General features: G+C 39.5%; 1 protein-coding gene across 3 annotated transcripts in view; it reads right to left on the bottom strand.

The window, feature by feature from the left end:
* Csmd3 (CUB and Sushi multiple domains 3) overlaps window positions 1–18208 on the bottom strand; it is a 930239-nt gene that overhangs the window by 13576 nt on the left and 898455 nt on the right. For all 3 annotated transcript variants that reach the window (XM_050162609.1, XM_050162600.1, XM_050162593.1), the window contains 3 exons: window positions 16659–16832; window positions 9253–9326; window positions 2041–2152 (listed from right to left, as the gene is read on the bottom strand). In XM_050162609.1, the coding sequence (XP_050018566.1) occupies window positions 2041–2152; window positions 9253–9326; window positions 16659–16832 (360 nt within the window). The remainder of the gene's footprint in view (window positions 1–2040; window positions 2153–9252; window positions 9327–16658; window positions 16833–18208) is intronic.

Here is an 18208-nt window from a genome sequence, read left to right on the forward strand (position 1 = left end):
ATATTCATTTATGAGTTTACTATATTTATTTTAAATAAAAATTCATTGCTTGAATATAAATGTAACCATATGTTGGGAGCAGTGAGACCCCAGATCCTGAATTTCTTGTAATCCCCTGATCTGAGTGCCTACAGCTGCTCTGAGCATGAGACCTTCAGGAGTTCCTGATGGCAGGAGAGTGGTTTCTGGTGGGTTTGGCTGGGGTGTGGCTATCTCTATATAATCTGTCCCTGAACACAATAAATGGGGCATTCTTGGGGAGTTCAAGGATGACCCATGTGGCTGTCTCTCTGTCTGTGTGTGTCTGTGTATTTTAACCTCCAGCCCCCTTGCCCGAAGCTTGGTAACTGGGTGCCAGCACACAGAGCGCAGACACTGTGGCGCAGTGTGAGTCAACCATAAATTCATTATACAGTTCATATACTAATGCTATACTATGTTCAAATATATTTCAATATTTTTATAACATGAAATTATCTGGCCATATTTTGATACATACGATATTTCATTCATCTAAGTTTTGTTTTTATTTCTGTATTTTGTATTTTCATTCCACATTAACTTAATCATTCATTCTGCTTGGTGTCTGATAAAGATAATTCCCTTTTCAATCAAAAATGTTACAAAGAATTTCATATACAAATATAGATCTATAGATATGTATAGATATATACAACTTAACTTATATACAACATAATTCATGAAAAATCAATCTAAATATGTTCTCTGGGAAGCCATTCATTTAAAAAAAAAGCACCCTTCCACTTGCTTCCTCATAAATATTCAGAAAGATATGAATAACAGTTAACATTTTATGTTACAAGCTACATATGGTGATAAGTGGACATTGCTTTCAGTGATATATATGGAACCTAGAGCCTCATGGATGCTAGACGCCCTGTTGCAACACTTTTTTTCTATTTGTTGTTTTGATACGAGGTTTCACTAAATTACCGAGGCTGGGCATTGATGTGTGATCCTCACGTCAAAGCTTCTGAATAGCTGGTATTACAGGCTTCTGTACAATGTCAAGCTCTGTACATTCTTAAACTTCACATAACATACTCACACTTTTGTCAATCGAAAGTAGTTACTAACGACAGTAAACTGTACTTGAGTGATCTAATAATAATGTAGCTCACCAGAGAACTTCAGCTTATTATGAAATACCCAGTTATAGTCCAAATTGTCCTTAAGTATATATTTTAAGGAATTCTCTTATAAGAACTTTTGCCATAATTAGATATAAACCAATCCATGAAGACATGATGCGTGTTCTGCATAAACAATTCATTCAAGGGTAGTCCCCTTTTTATTGTATGGTCCAGACAGGGATTAGAAAATCTTCAGAACATATCTGCATTGGGAAAATTTTATAACTGAAGCACATATCTGATAAGTGTTGATATTTTCATGTGTTTTGTTGTTGTTGATTTTATTCTTTGCAGGAAATTTAGAATTAAAGTGTGGTGGGAGACAAGGAGGCTACCGAAGGAAATGAAGGACAGGTATCTGACTAGCTTGTATTTATTTCCAATTCTGAAATCCAAAAGATCATGTACTGATTTTAACATTGTTTAGGACAGTCCGAATTGTCTTTTTTTTCTTTTAAATAGTTATTTTTGTTTTTTAACCTTATATTCTCAGAAGACCTCTTCACCCATGCTTAAAAATCATTATGATTAACTAGTGTTTAACATCTTGTATTTCAGAGTACTCCATTTCTACTGCAGACCCATGAACTGAGAAAATAACCATCATTTAAAACACCAGATGGCCGAGCTCACACCACTATATGAGTTTTGCCAAAGGAACAAAACTGTACCTCCTGTTTTCTGGCTTCTATGGAAACACTGCCTTACAATGATCACAGGGTTTTGATACAATCATGAAATTATTTAAATGCAATATATTTTAAACTAGTCTAAATTAATTTTATACATTTCTTATATGGACACAAATCTGTTTTTATTATAGAAAGAAAAAAATATATATGAGCTCTGGCCCATGATCTATGTCATGCAAGTGCCCAGTCCTTACGTATGCACTCAGGTTGAATTCCACTCCATGTGAGGTCAGAAAGGCAGGTACGTGTGGTAGATCCTTGAAGCAAGTGTCCCTTTTTGCAGTGGAACTGTACAACACTTCCTACCTAGAGTAAATGAAATAAAAATCACAATGAGATTTCAAAACTAGCATTAACTAGAAAAATCTGTGAGTGAGAAAAATACTTCCAGAAAAAATCTGTATGACTAAATTAAAAGACACAATGAAATTAGATTGAAAAGAAAATTGCAATAAACCAAGATTAAAAATAATTAGATGTTTTGTCTGTCGCACCACAAAATACTAGAGTACCCAAAGTATGCATAAATACTGTAAATTTTTCTCATGAGATATTTTCAGTTGATACAAAAAGCTATCATAGAAACATAACATCATGAGATGATGTGAAAAATAGCAATGATACAAATATCACATGAGTAAAGACAAAATACTAATCAAATGCAGCCTATATGTGCCGAAATGCAAGGAGAGGTCAGAGTATATGCAGATGCTGCAGTCTGTAATTATGAAAAACAAAATAGATTGGAAGCACAGGAATTTGTAGAATGTTTAAGGAGGCGAAATTTGGATAATTAAATTTGTAACAGACTCTTTACGGGCCATGAACATCAGCAACAGCTAAGCACTTAATAGATCAGCTTCTGAGATGCACTTCTGTCTTGCCTAATCAGAATATCTCATGGGAACTTCTGTAACAAACTCTTCATGTGACTTTATAAGCACTAACGATTGAGAACAAACATAAATGTAGAAAAGAAGGAAACAGCTGAGGGTGTGGATCAGTCTATCGAGTGCTTGTTGAGCAATGTGAAACAGGTGGTCCTCAGCATGATCTCGAGCTCCGCAGAAGGACGGACGGACAGGTTATAACAGTAGAACCATGAAGGCTGTGAGAGTTGAACAACATTAAGAGTTAAAGGTCAGTCTAGACTACACCGAACATTTCTTAAAAACAAACGAAAATGATGAAGAACTTGTAGAAGTTAGCATAGCATTTGTTTCAAGCGGTGGAGAATCCATTTTATTGATTGCTTTAAATGGTTCAGAAAGCAAGAAGCAATGTCAGGGGAAGCACATACAACAGTAAGCAGTAGAACAGATGGGAAAATTAGTTCCAGAGTCTCAAAAAGACAAAGGGATGAGTAATAAAAAGGTCTTAATCCTAGGTACAAAGCTGCCGCTGTCATTTTAGATGTCATTGGAGTGAATGTTAGATTTGTTTGTGGCAGTGAAACTAGGAAACAAGGCATTAACTCATAATGGGCTGCAAAGAAAAAAAAAATAATAAGATTCATCAAATAATTAGGAGTGGATGACCAAGCCAGTTATATGTAGGACTGGCCTCTTAAATTCCCTGGAAAACAACCTGAAAGAACTCAGTCAGATGCTGATGACCCTGTCAGGAGAGCAGCGGGAGGCAATTAACTTCAGGAGGCCAGTTGACCAGAATTCAAGGCACTGCTGGGTGAATCTCTGATTGCAAGGCCTGAGGGCTTTGACTCCCAAAAGGCTCTTGTTACTGCTGAGCCTTCAAGTGTTGTCTTGCCTTTCCTTTCTCTTATCTGGCATGGTTTCAATGAGTGTTGGGGAGATCCCCACTGCCTTTATACAGTGTGATTATGTCCTGCAAATATCCTTTTCTACCGGGTGTCTTTAATCAATGGACTATTATAAAGATCATTTCCTCTTAAATTGTACTGTTTAACTGAAGCAATTGTTTCACATAAGAGTGTTTGTTTAAGTAGAACTTTGAAAATTAAGGTTTTAAAGAAATGTAGTAAGGGATTATGGTAGAGGCTACTTTAATGGGAAAATTAATATGAGTAAAGGTAGGATATAGTGTTGCCTCATATCTTATAAAGCAGGGACTGCAGAGCATAGAAAGTAAGACTAAGGAAGTGTTACGTAGCTAGGACTCTTTTTTTAAAAAAAATTGTTTTTTTTTGTTTTTTTTTTTTTTTGAGACAGGGTTTCTATGTGTAACAGTCAAGGCTGTCTTGGAACCAGCTCCTGTAGACCATGCTGGCCTCATACTCACAGAGATCCCTGGCCTTTGCCTCCTGAGTGCTGGGATTAAAGATGTGCACCACTACTGCCTGGCCATAGCTAAGACCCTTAAGGAGCCACGTAGACTGTGGCTTAGGTGAATGATTAATAAAAACAGTTGAGTCCCGGAAACTGAGCTGGCTCAAGTTCTTCTAACCTTAATGTTGGGAAATGTGTTCATGGGTTTTGATGCTTATCATAACTAAAACAAATCTTTAAATAATAACTTATGGTTAGGTTAAGATGTTTTTATCGGTGGCTCTGAGGTAGAAAATCTCGAGGAACAATGTAAAGTTTACGAAGGCACACCTTTAGTACTTGAGTGAGGGACTCATTGGAGTCAGGGAACAAAACCATGGCAGTCTCGCTGCTGCTGGCTGATGCGCCTTTCTTGCTATAGTGGGTTGGTGATCAAAGGTGATGATTCATTCCGTGTACCCATTTCTGCCCTCTTCCTGATTCAAAAAAACTTTTGATGAATGGGTATGCACCCTGAGGGGTGAAAGTAGACCTGGCCAATTGTTTTTATATATAAAAGTTTAGATTTGTGATTTTTTTCAAGATTTTTAAATATAAGATTACTTTTGGGATAAACAGTAACGTGATGATCCTTTATTTGTAGGTGAAAAGGCGATGAAAGGAGACAGAGACAGAGACCCACATTGGAGCACCGGACTGAAATCTCAAGGTCCAAATCAGGAGCAGAAGGAGAGCGAGCACGAGCAAGGAACTCGGGACCACGAGGGGTGCACCCACACACTGAGACAATGGGGATGTTCTATCGGCAACTCACCAAGGCCAGCTGGCCTGGGTCTGAAAAAGCCTGGGATAAAACCGGTCTCGCTGAACATAGCGGACAATGAGGACTACTGAGACCCCAAGAACAATGGCAATGGGTTTTTGATCCTACTGCACGTATTGGCTTTGTGGGAGCCTAGGCAGTTTGGATGCTCACCTTACTAGACCTGGATGGAGGTGGGTGGTCCTTGGACTTCCCACAGGGCAGGGAACCCTGATTGCTCTTTGGGCTGACAAGGGAGGGGAACTTGATTGGGGGAGGGGGAGGGAAAGGGGAGGCGGCGGTGGGGAAGAGACAGAAATCTTTAAATAAATAAATAAATTAAAAAAACAAACAAAAAGAAAGAAAGAAAGAAAGAAAGAAAGAAAGAAAGAAAGAAAGAAAGAAAATGCAGACAGCCAGTAAAAGAACTGGCTAAGAAAAATACCTTGCTTGCTTACACTATTACTCTATAACAAGTTGGTTGGACATGAGATTATATGGGTTTAGGGGATAATTTGTTTCTATTCATGTTTAGAAATTATCACTGCGTTCTTCTATCTGTTTTGGCCATCAACATTAGTTCTGAAATTCTTTGTTTCAGGGATACATAACAATAAAAATAATAAAAACATTTTAATTGAAATATCTGTACATCTACACTATATAATTTATGTTATATTTATTATTTCAGGTACTAAAATACTATTTGATATGTTACCTAAATTTATGTCCCAATACATTCATTTCAATTACCAAGTGAATGTCACCATCATGATTTAATAGAGTATCTTGAGATAAATAGCTAAAGAGTCAAATTGAAAACATTCTAAAGCTATAATTACTTTATGAAACAAATATTGAATCCAAAGAATGTATTTTCTTGGCCCAGAATCTTCCTAAAGATTTATATAGAAGTTAATGAATAATGTGTCCTTGGCTCATAATCCATAATTGATCTAGATGTTTTATCAATCATTTTGACAGCTCTTCTTTCCCAGCCTCATGGCCATTATTCACCTTTAGTCTATTTTCAGTAGACTAATATTCTGAGCAGGAAAACATTATGTTGGGCACTGTCATTTCCAGAAGATTGTTTCAGCATCTGTATAAACAGATGGTATCTTCTATATGTTAGTCATAACATCTATTATTCCCAAATCAACTTCATAGTCCTACATATACAAAATAGTGTAATCAAGAATATGATAATTCTTTTAAAAAATGGCTTGAATACCTCAATAGCACTTGATTTTGTTTATTATTTATTCTATAGTTAGCTTCTTACAGTTATAATTTTATACCGTCACAATGAGATACCTGTCAAACCAGGATGTCTAATTTGAAAGATTGCATTTAACTCTGGGAATCAAGGAGTTTTGTTCTACTTTTGTTATTTTGTTTTGGTTTTGTTGTTATTTGTCTTGTTTTTTTTTTTTTCTGCTTTCTTCCAGTGCTTGGGAATGAACCCAGGGCCTCATACATGTCAGACAAATGTTCTACCACTGAACAGTATTTCAGACTGCTTTTACTAAGATAGATATTTTATGTGTGAGGTTGTCACATAAACAGAGCTGATTCACTCTTGGAAATATGCCCAATCTAGAAATATGGAAATTAAGACAAAGACAGAGAGTAGAGGGGAAAAAAACTGTATACTGTTGTTCAGTGCCTAGATTCTAGATATAGCATAGTTCATTTTCCCTCAAGAACTTGCATATTCTGCTACATGATGTATAGCACCTTGGTGTTGAATGATTTTTTTTTTATTTGCCAGCAAGGTTTTTTTTTTTTCTCAACTCAAAAATAGAAGCTTTACATAAGAAATAAGATTCATTTCATGCCTTCCAACGGCCTTGTAATTAAACACAGATAACTTTGTATAGTGGAGGATCTCTCTAGACTGTGAACATAATTAGTTTGCATAAGCCTATATCCATGCATGTTGACCTTTTGCTAGTAAGAAATTCATGCCTTTAACATTCCAATATATTTATATTATGACAAAAAGGGTACAAAAATAATATAATTTGAGACTCACATTTATTTAGGTAGACTATAATAAAATAGAATATATTTCCTACCCCAAATAATATATTTCCAAGGCTATGCTGAATTTGTGATAATACTTTTCAATGATTATGAAAATAAAAATCAAAACTTCACAGTTAATGATCCTGTTCCTTTTATTAGATTGTTATTTTGAATTCAATTTGTATTCTCTTTCTATTATCTCAAATAATATTTGAAAAAAAAAAGACTCATGAAAATCAGGTGGATTTTATGAGCAGTTACTAATAGCAATGTTACGTAAGTCTGGTAAAATGATTCAGTAAGTCATGGTTTTGTTGCCAAGCCTGCTTCCTCGAGTTCATTCCCCAGAACCCAGATGGTAGGAGCCAAGGACCAGCACTTTCAAATGTCCTTGGTTTTGAACAGTTGTGCCCTGTTAACCCACCCCAGACGAATTTCATCTCTGCTCACGTGCTGCATATTTTAATCCCAACCCTTAGAAGGCAGAGGCTGTCAAGGCTGTAAAATCAAAATAAAAGCAAGACAAAATATTATAAATATACTCAGTGAGAAAATTAAATTGTCATCAACTCCTGGTGTTCTTAAAACAAGTCAAATATTGCTGCAATTTATCTTGGTGCTGAGAACTAATGCTATGTAACTAGTTCCCCATTGATCTACAATTAGATCAATTTATAACAAGCAGCCCTTTAGAGTTGTATGGGGCTAAAGTTCTCTAAAGTACTATGTTACAAAGGTAGAAATATGCTTTTTCAGTTTGGTATTATCTGGAACATACTGAAGGCAAACCAGAAGAACTGCAAACACTCTGAAATCAATGTGCGTACTGTGCCTGAAAAGTAGATAAGTGGAAACTATTTTTAGTAACGAAATATGGCACTTTAGATAAGCTCGTCCTTTAGAAATGGACATTTTTCAGGTTCACACCGAATTTTCCTCAGAATAGGACAATTTAGAAAGCCCTGCAACAGAAAGCAATTGGGTAATGTGTAAATTGTCTATTTCCTTTTGGAATCAGTGTGTGTTTTGGTTTCCCATTGACCCTTGTAATGTAAAACTTTCTGAATCTCTGCATAAAATCTAAATTTGAGGAAGGGAGAAAGAAGTAAAGCACTCATGAGTGGGCATGATGAAGACATAAGGCATAGGACCACCCAACTCTGTATTTTAAAATCATGGGTTGGGGACAGATTGTTGTTCTTAAATTTTTCATGTCAACAATTGATATATTAAAACATGCATATGTTTACACAATTGAGCCATCCTTTTGATGTCTTCTCTTTAGCCTCTTGTTTCACTTTTCCTCACAGCTCTCCCATCTTCCTGTAGAATCTCCTTGTCACTGGCTGGAACTACTCACTTCATTCCTGCTGCCTAAGGATTTTCTGATGACCCTTGCCATCAATTTCCCATTTGTCTTATCCTCGAGTTCAGAGGGCCTGTTTTCTGAAAGTATATTTTTATTTTCCTTAAGCACCCCCCCTTCCTTAAGAATATCTTTACTCATGTATATGTGAGTATAGCAATGAGCTTGACATTATTTTTCTATCTATATCAATAAAAAATATAAGCTCATGAACCAAATGTAACCTACTTTTGGACAATAGACAGAATGGATATATATATACTGAAAGTTCTCAGTGGAATCCAGCATGGTAATAATGCCTACAGCCTTAAACATGGAAGGCTGGGACAAGAGAAACATAAATTTAAGGCTAATCTAAAAATAAATATTAAAATCAAATCTCAAAGAAAAAAAAAAAAGACATCAATAAATAGAATGAAGAAAAGCAGAGGCACTTAAGAATTCCATACAGAAATTTTTTCTTTGAAGATAACCAATCTGAATAGGGTAAAATACAACCTTAAAGCAGTTGCAATTTAAATTTCCCTGCAGGATGAGAATGTGAAGACATTTTCACATATTAATTAGCCATTTGTATTTTTTGCATTGGGAATCCACTATTCATTAGCTCTTTCAGTTGCAAAGAAGGAAATTATGATATTTGAAGGAAAGCAGATAAAATCAGAACATTGTACTAAACAAATACCAACTCTGACAAATAATGCATGTCCTCTTTCATATGTGGAATATAGAATTAAATGTTGTTCAAATGTAATGAAACAGTTAAACGATACATGCTATAAAATCATAAGGCAGAATCTATTTGAAGGAAGGAAGGAAGCAGCAAGAGGGAGAGATTAGGGATAAGGGAGTATAGTACGACTTTGAATAAGAATAAATTACAATAACATACATGAAAATGTCAAATGAAATATATTTCATGCTATACTATACAGAAAACTAACAATAAAATAGAACCTACTTGAAATCCAAATGTATTGTTTTGAGATCCATGCCTCGGTACGCCAGGGTTGTCACAGGAAGTCCTAGTGGGCTCTAAAGTAAAAAGTTAAAAAAAGATAATACTTCTTTATGAAGTAAAACAGTTCAAACACAATGCATGAAACTTGTACAGGTCCCAGTCTAACAAAATCCCACAGTGGAGGTGAAAGTTGAAGACACAATCTTAACCTTAGTAATGTAACTATTAGCCATTGTTAACTGCTTAAAGAGGGAGAAATAATTTTTTCTAGGAATGTGGCCCATTGAACATCAGCCACATTCTACTGAAGTCATATTTGCAAGAAAATGTGGGCAGTACAAATTAGTCACAAAGGGTCATACAAGAAGACACAAAGTTGTTTGACTGTGGAGAAGTGGTGGCTCTAGAAACAGTTGAGAAGTTGAATATGATCAAAATACATTGCTGTACTTTTGTAAGACTTTAAGACAATCCTGAAGCCATTTTTGACAATTCTGAATTCTTTCAGCCTCCGCTGGGGGACCCTGTCATGACAGAATTAATAAAATCCTCATGCTTTTGCATCGGCTGTAGTGTGTGAGATGGTCTCTGGGGGCGACTCCTTCTCGGTGTTTGGACGCCAGAGTCCAACATTTGGTTCCCTGACCGGGAATCGAGTTGCTCCCAGACACACTCTAGACCCAGTTGGAGGTATAAAGAAATGAGCTCATTTTTATATCTGTCTGTTTGTCTGTTTCTGTGTAATTATGAAATAGTAATCTGAGAATTGTACCTGTGCAGGGCTAATATTTGAAGGGGACCAGGCAGTGGGACAGACTTGTCCGGGAACACTCCCTGGCCCAGCCGTGGAGGACGATTCACTGGCAATTTGTGAAACTAGGAGCGACTAGGTCATCTTAGTTTCTAGAGAGTATGTCCCTTATCGTTTCTAGAGAGTATGGCCCTTATGGCCCACTCCCTTCCAGGTTCGTATCAGTTTGTTGCCGCGCGGCTTCTGATTTTGAGTCTATGTCTGTCTTTTTGTTCTTGTGTATTTTTAGTTCTACACCAGAGTGGTGGTGAGAGCACCAGCTTCTGGTTTTGAGTTTATGTCTGTCTCTTTGTATTTTTTTGTTTTTGTATGTCGGTTTGTCTTTGTTAAAATCCATCTGCAGGAATTCAGAACCTGGCACCTGCCCCCTGGCCATCATCAGTTTCCCTGATTCCGAAAGCAGCCCCACTGCTGGAGGAGATGGTGGCTGCCCCTCCCCAAGCCCTTTGTCTTCTCTCTTTCCTGTACAGGAGCAAAAGAAACCCAGAATCCAGGCACCTCTGGTTCTTCCTGATATCCAGCCGAGCATGACAGACTTCTCCCTCCTTCTCCCCCGGAGGAAGCACTTCGTTCCCTAGCCCCGAAAACTTCGGTACTCAGCATCCACACTGGGACAGGGGAAGGATGAGAATGACTTCCCAAACATTTCCCCTTCACTCAGTAGCAGACCAATTGCAATACTGCCTTTTTCTGCTTCTAATCTTTACTTACAACCCTTCCTTTTCTCGGGACCCTCAGGCCATGACCGGGCTTATAGAATCTGTTCTGGTTATTCATCAGCCCACTTGGAATGATTGCCAGCAGCTCTTACAGGTGCTCCTAACTACAGAGGGAAAAAAAAGAATGTCCCAGGAGCTGACAGCAGGCCAACCCAATCACCGGACAAGAAAGAGGATGGGACTTCAATACTCCAGCTGGTAGGGAGCAGCTCCGTCTTTATTGCCAGAGTCCAGTTGGAAGGTCTAAAAAAAAGAAGGGGGGTTGCAAAACACCCCACTAATTTGCTAATTTGGCTAAGGTAAGAGCAAAGGTCTGATAGTACTCCTACAGGATTTTTAGAAAGACTATTAGAGCGGTACAGGATATAAACAAATTTTGATCCCAAGGCAGCAGATCGCCAAGCCAATGTAATGATGTCTTTTATAGGCCAGTTAGCACAAGACATTCGTATCAAGTTGCAGAGAATGGAGGGACTGCAGAGATGCTCCCTCCAGGACTTAGTAAAGAAAAAAAATTAGACAGATAGGGAGGCAACAGAAGATGACAGCTGTAGAGACTGCGCACCTCAGACAGACCAGTCCCTGAGTGGCCAAATGCCGACTTCAGTGAGAAAAAATGGCCCTACAGGACTTTGGGCTAGAGACACTTCCCAAAGCAGCTGCTGAGCAGAAGCAGGTCGGAGAACGACAGCGAGTACAGTGGGCTACTGAAGCCTGAAGCGGCACTCTGCCCACCTGAGAGGCCAACGCAGCAGCCACAGTGATAGTACTAAAATCCCCCCCCCCCCCTTGCTTATGCTGTGCACCCAGGTGTTCGATTCTGGGGTGTACGGAGAAAGAAACGGGAGTGGTTCCCCCTTGCTATGTCTAAAGCATTTGACTATGGACACAAGAACTGCTGATTATTCCTGAATGTCCCATGCTTTTATTAAAAAAAGACCTGTTAAAGACTTTGATTTCCCCTACTGTTCTCCAGGACTGTAAAGAAAAGCCGGCTGCTCTCTGCCTTCGCCATGCCCACCTTGCTGAGGAAGGCTTTGCAGCCACTGCCGGCTGAATCCTCCCAGCTGCCTTGGTCACAGCCCAAGCCTGGGAACTCTGCTTACAGCCACCTGCCCCCGCAGGTAGCAACTGACTGAAGCAAGGAGGGGCCCAGAAGTTTCCAAAGCCCAATTCCAAACAGCCTTCCCAAGCTGCTTGCAAGTTTCACAGAGAACAACTGCCCCCAGCTCCCAGACCGCAGCTGTGGGAAGCTTGGGGTTCAGCAATGCCAAGGAGAGCCGGTTTTGATGGCGCATGCTGGTAAGAAGGCAGGGCAGCAATGGTGAATGAGCTGAGCAGCCTAGTTAAAGGGATATCACCTGGATGGCAGAGAAGCTTTTTCTTACCAGGACTAAGAAGAAATCTTCTTGAGGTTTGGTCTGCTCAAGGTAATCGAGGTTGATGGTAAAACTGCCTTGTTGCTCAAAAAAGTCAGGGCATAGGTAAGACTGGAAAAAATTACATTGTACATACAGACCCCAGAGTTCAGGACAGATAAAAAGGATAAATAAAGACCCTTACCAAATTAGCCTTTGGAATCTGGCACTAGAGACTGGGTACAGCTCCTTCCCCTAGCCCCGTTCTGTGTACGAAACACCCGGTCTCAGCTTGGACTAAACCCCTATGAGATCCAATATGGGGGACCTCCCTCTTAGTTTCCTAAGGCCCCTCATGACCCATTTGCTCACAAACCCCATCTGCAGGTGCAGTTGAAGGCTCTCCAGATCTCTGAGCCCAGGCATAGAGACCCCTGGCCACCCTGACACCTGGAAATCTCGCATTTGTTCCAGAATTGACGCCTGGGGTATATCCGGAGGGACACGAGGAAAGCTGCAGCACCCCACAGCCAGAAGAGCAGCTGCCCGCTCAAACCTGCAATCCATGCCTCCTCAAGCCCTCGCTGATACCCCTGCCCTTACCCCTGATTTCTGTCAACTAGTGGCAGAGCTAGCCTCCTGGGATATCCGAGATACATATCCCCCACAGCTGCTCCTGGAGGCTGGCAAAAGATTTTCCCCTGGAGGAAATATTTGGACTCGGGGGTTCAGACATCTCCCCCACTTGTCTCCTAGGGGTGAGAAGCGGGACTGTCTCCATGGGTGTCGGGAAGGACTTGGGACATAAAATGGTATTTATCTGACCAGAGCCTGCTGCTGCAGGCCAGACTAGACCCTCCCTAAAGGGGCCCTAGTTATCGCTGCTGCTGCCCGCTGGACTAAGCTACTCTCCCTGCTTCTCTGCTGGCACCTCCCAATATCAGCCCGGGCACCCGGAAATCTCACACCCATTCCAGGTTGGCGATTCTGTGTATGTTTGGAGACACCGGTCCCAGAACCTTAAACCTTGCTGAAAGGGACCGTACACCTACTGCCCTCAAAGTGGACGGTATTACAGCCTGGATCCATGTGTCTCACGTCAAGCCTGCACCTCCACAGGACGACCCAGAAACCCAAAATCCTCTCAAGGAGGCCTGATTCTGCCAGGCTTGCTGATCTTTGCCCTGATGTTTATACCTCAGGACTTAACCTGGACCCTGACTAACTTTGAGACTGGGCCAGCCTTAAGGCTAGCCACTGGAGTTCATCCCCAGGGTACCTGGTTCCCCCAGCTAACTTTTGACCTGTATGTTTTAGCAAAAGCCTCATGGGGGGATACTGAGCAAACTCCTGGAAACTTTTATCCTATATGCAAATATTCTGAATGATATATTTGTCCGGGGGGAAAAGCAGTATTGGGGGGGGGCGCTAAAGTATTTTATTGTGCTGCCTGGAAATGTAAAACCAATGTCAATGTCTCCTGGTTGAGGGTTAACAAAAAGGACTTAGTCTCTTTCACCCATACCACACCAGAAAAAAATCTGAGCACGTACTCAGTGAAATCACAATCACTTTCACAAAAAAAAAAAAAAGAGCTAACCAATACTTGGGGTTTATGGTTGTATGATCCAGAAAGGAAAGACATAAGAAAGGAAAGACATAGGGATTCTGTTCACCCTGTGAGTTGTTGTAACACCTCCAATGACCATAGTACTAGGGCCCAACCCGGTATTATCTGACCAGGGCCAGTGAGCCCCTGCCAAGGTAGCTCCCCTTGCCAGGGCCCTAGGCCCCACTCCTAGTCCTAAAAATCCTTCTGCAACCCCTGCTTTACTGCTGGCAAGCTCTAATACAGGCCAGTGACTATTTAATCTGATAATGGGAGCCTTTTCTTTGCTAAATAGTACTGACCCCAGCTTGACACAATCTTGTTGGCTATGCTTGTCAGCAGGACCTCCCTAATATGAGGAAATAGACTCATCTGACAGTTTATTGATCTATGATGGGTCTATAACACTGGTTTGTTAATTTCTGTGTACAGATCCAATTGGTCCTCCAAATTTACTAATATCTCAAGATTGAGATATTTGACCAAATAAGAGGAGGGAATGTAAGACTTTAAGACAATCATGAAGCCATTTTTGACAATTCTGAATCCTCTCAGCCTCTGTGCCATAGTGCTTCCTCTCCTTCCCTGGGAATCAAGGACCTAACAGCTACACTCGCACGTACTCAGTTCCTGAACAATTACCCATTTACGTATGTTTTGGTTCGGTCCCCTGGGAAACGGGGTCAAAATGACCTCTTACCTCATCTGATCTGGCAACAGCTCTCCAGTCAATTATTGGTAATAGCTCTTTCAAATAAGCCAATCAGAATAGTCAAAGAACAACCCCCCCTTGCTTCTGTGGCCCCTTTAAAAGTAGACTGTACCAGCAATTCAAGGTCCCTCGGCTTCCCGAATGCTGGGGGACCCTGTCATGACAGAATTAATAAAATCCTCATGCTTTTGCATCGGCTGTAGTGTGTGAAATGGTCTCTGGGGGCAACTCCTTCTCGGTGTTTGGACGCCAGAGTCCAACACTTTGAATGGCAACAACTTCCATAATCTCAAACATGTGAATGCTTGGTCCCCAGTTGGGGCGATTTAGGAGGCATAGCCTAGCCTTGATATCTCTTTTTTTGTATTTTTTTTTTTTTAATTTTCGAGACAGGGTTTCTTTGTAGCTTTTGGTTCCTGTCCTGGAACTAGCTCTTGTAGACCAGGCTGGCCTCGAACTCAAAGAGATTCACCTGCCTCTGCCTCCTGAGTGCCGGGATTAAAGGCGTGCACCACCACCGCCCGGCTAGCCTTGATATCTTGACATACCTTGTGGAAGTATGCCACTGGGGTTTACTTTGGGAATTTAAGTATTCAACTCACTTCTTGTTCACTCTCTTTGGTTCATGCTTGCAATTTAAGATCTGAACTTCTGCTCTAGATAAAATGTGTTGAAAAATAGTCCTTTATACTGTAGGAAGATTGCCAATGTGATTGATTTAATAAAGAGATGAATAACCATTAGCTAAGCAGAAAAAGATTAGATGGGACTTCTAGGGGCAGAGAGGCTCAGAGATGAAGAAATTGGAGTTGCCAGCCAGATATGGTAGAAGCAAGATGGGCAGTACAGAGAAAAGGAAACAAAGTCACATAAAACGAATATAGATTCAAAAGTATGGGTTAATTTCAGTTATAAGAACTGGTTAGGAACAAGTCTAAGCTAAAGCCAAGCTTTCATAATTAATAATAAGTCTCTATGTCATATATTTGTGAGTTGGTAACCCCCCCAAAATTCCCTTTTCAACCACGCCTGCTGTTTGTTGCCCTGCACACTCTAGCCCACAAGTATCCATATCCTTCTGTAATTGAAAGTTCAAATAAGCTTCTTCTTTTAAAAGTTGCCTTGGCCATTATGTTTTATTATGCCAATAGGATAGTAATTAATATACAAGTACAAGCAACTAATATAAAATTATACAGAAAAAAAGTAACAAGTATGTTTCTTCAATGCAAATAAATTTTAAATAATCATGGATTTAGCGAATGTGCCCTTGGTAAAAATAATAAATGGAATACCAATAACACCTCCCAAATGAGCAGAAGCTTGCTAATCTTGAGATATAAAAAAAAATCATGATGAGGCTGGAGAGACAGCTCAGTGGCTAAGAGCACATATTGGCTTACAAAGAACCTGATTCTGTTCTTACAATGAATAACTGCAGCCTCTCCCAAAAGCCTGGAACTCTTGCTCCTAGAATATCTGACAACCATGACCTCTGCTAGCTCTGCGCTCACCCTCACATACCCACACAGAGACACCCACACACACACATAATTAAAAATAAATCTTTAAAAGAAGAGATTCAAGTTAACTTCATTTATATGCATCATGGGGTTCTTGAACTTTGAAACTTTTCATTAGAAAAAAGTACTGAAAACATAGAAAATCTGTAAATGAAAAGTTTTTTTAAAAAAGAGTTACTGGCTATTCAAGAAATCCACATATACAAATAATTTGCTTGAGACATAAGGTAGGGTAATAGTCTCCTGAAGAAGTGAAAGCTATTCATAGAAACAGGATTGATAACTTGGGATGTACTGATACTTGTAGGTCACTCATATTGAGATTGGTAGTTGATTGTTTCTACAGACAATACTTGGTGAATTTCTTAAGTGTGGCATAATGTGTTAGGATTTCAGATATATCTGTACAGTCATTCAACAATCTATGTTTTGGATAAAGTTTCATTTTATATAAATGTGATTTATTTGTTTAAAACATTAAAATCATAAGATAATGACATATTCCACTTAAACTCACTTTCAGTAGTTTCTAAAGGATTTCATACCTTCTTGCAATATTTAACCTCTTGTATTTTCACACAGTAAGAGAAACCAGTAAATGTACCTCCCACCTATAATAATAATAATAATAACTATATAATAACAGAGCTTAATTGCTTAATTATCAGTATTACCTATGCAATGAGGTGACGAGCCACTCCAAGTGCCATCAGTTTGACATAACCTCGTGCTTGATCCCACTAGTATGAAAGGAGAATTGCAGCTGAATGAAACCTCAGACTGATATATAAAACTTTTGCCTTCTCGTTTTCCTTGGGAAGGTATGCCAGGATCACCACAAAACTTTGCTAGAAGTTAAAATGGAGACACTTATCATAAAAATAATAGATTCAGCAGAATAAACAATTAATAAAAGCCAGGAAATATTATACTAACCAGGTATCTATGATAACCTATCCCGGGGAAATGTTCAATTTGTTTCTGACTTATATATAAATGATAATGCTTAAAACATAATATTTAGATAATGAGTCTGATGTGCTCCATCTAGCATGTTACTCAATGAATGCCAGATGCTTTGAATTTTTATTGAATTAAATTGATCAGAATCAAACAATAAATCTCCAGCTGTACCTTGTAAAGCTATAATCTACGCTAAATGTGGTTCACAGGTAGCTTCATTAGCTGTAATAACGAAGACAATTTAAAGCCACACTGATTTTCACATATGCCTGCTTACACATACACAAATACATTTACACAAAAAGTAACATAAACACATGCATGTGCCGTTATTGTAGTCTTAGCACTGAAATCTGTGCCCCAATATACTTTTAAAGGGCAAGGAACCAGACTAGGATAAAATCAAATACAACTAGGAAAGAAAAAAAAAAGGCAATGAAAAAATTCCTAACAATATTCTGTTGTATTTGTTGGCCAGGGGCCTAGCATACTTGCCACCAGAGTGGCTTCATCCAGCAACTGAGGAAAGCAAAAGCAAAGACCCACTGCCTAACATTAGGCATTGACAGGAAATTCCATGGACAAGGTAAAGGAAGGAGTGTAGGAGCCCAAAGGGTCATGGACACCACAAGAACAAGGCTCACAGAATCAACTGAGCTGGACTCATAGGGATTCACAGACTAGAGCTACGAGCAGGGAGTTGGTATGGGTCTGACCGAGGTCCTTCAAATATAAGTTATGGTTGTGTAGATTGTTGTTCTTGAGGGACTCCCAATAGTGTGAGCAGGGACTGTCTCTGAATATTTTGTCTGTTTGGGGGACCCTTTTCCTCCTACTTGTATCATTCAGTCTCTATATGTAGTATGTGCCTAATGGTAAATACTAGGTGTATGCTTAATCTTAATGTAATTTATCATTTCATGTTTGCTTGATATTCCTGGAAAGACTGTTTTTTTTTTTTGTTGTTGTTTGGTTTTTGTTTTTGTTTTTGTTTTTTTCTGAAGGGAAACAATGAAGGAAGAATGGATCTGGGGGAGAAGGGAAGTGGATGGGAGGGACTGGTAGGAGAAGAGGTTGGGGAAGCTGCAGTTGTGATGCAATATAAGAGGTCAGGCCTGCGGTGGTGGCGCACGCCTTTAATCCCAGCACTCCGGAGGCAGAGGCAGGCAGATCTCTGTGAGTTCGAGACCAGCCTGGTCTACAAGAGCTAGTTCCAGGACAGGCTCCAAAGCCACAGAGAAACCCTGTCTCGAAAAACCAA

The sequence above is a fragment of the Alexandromys fortis genome, unplaced genomic scaffold, assembly GCF_014885135.2.
Source record: "Alexandromys fortis isolate MF-2015 unplaced genomic scaffold, M_Fortis_MF-2015_v1.1 scaffold_17, whole genome shotgun sequence".
In the NCBI taxonomy this organism is placed as follows: Eukaryota; Metazoa; Chordata; class Mammalia; order Rodentia; family Cricetidae; genus Alexandromys; species Alexandromys fortis.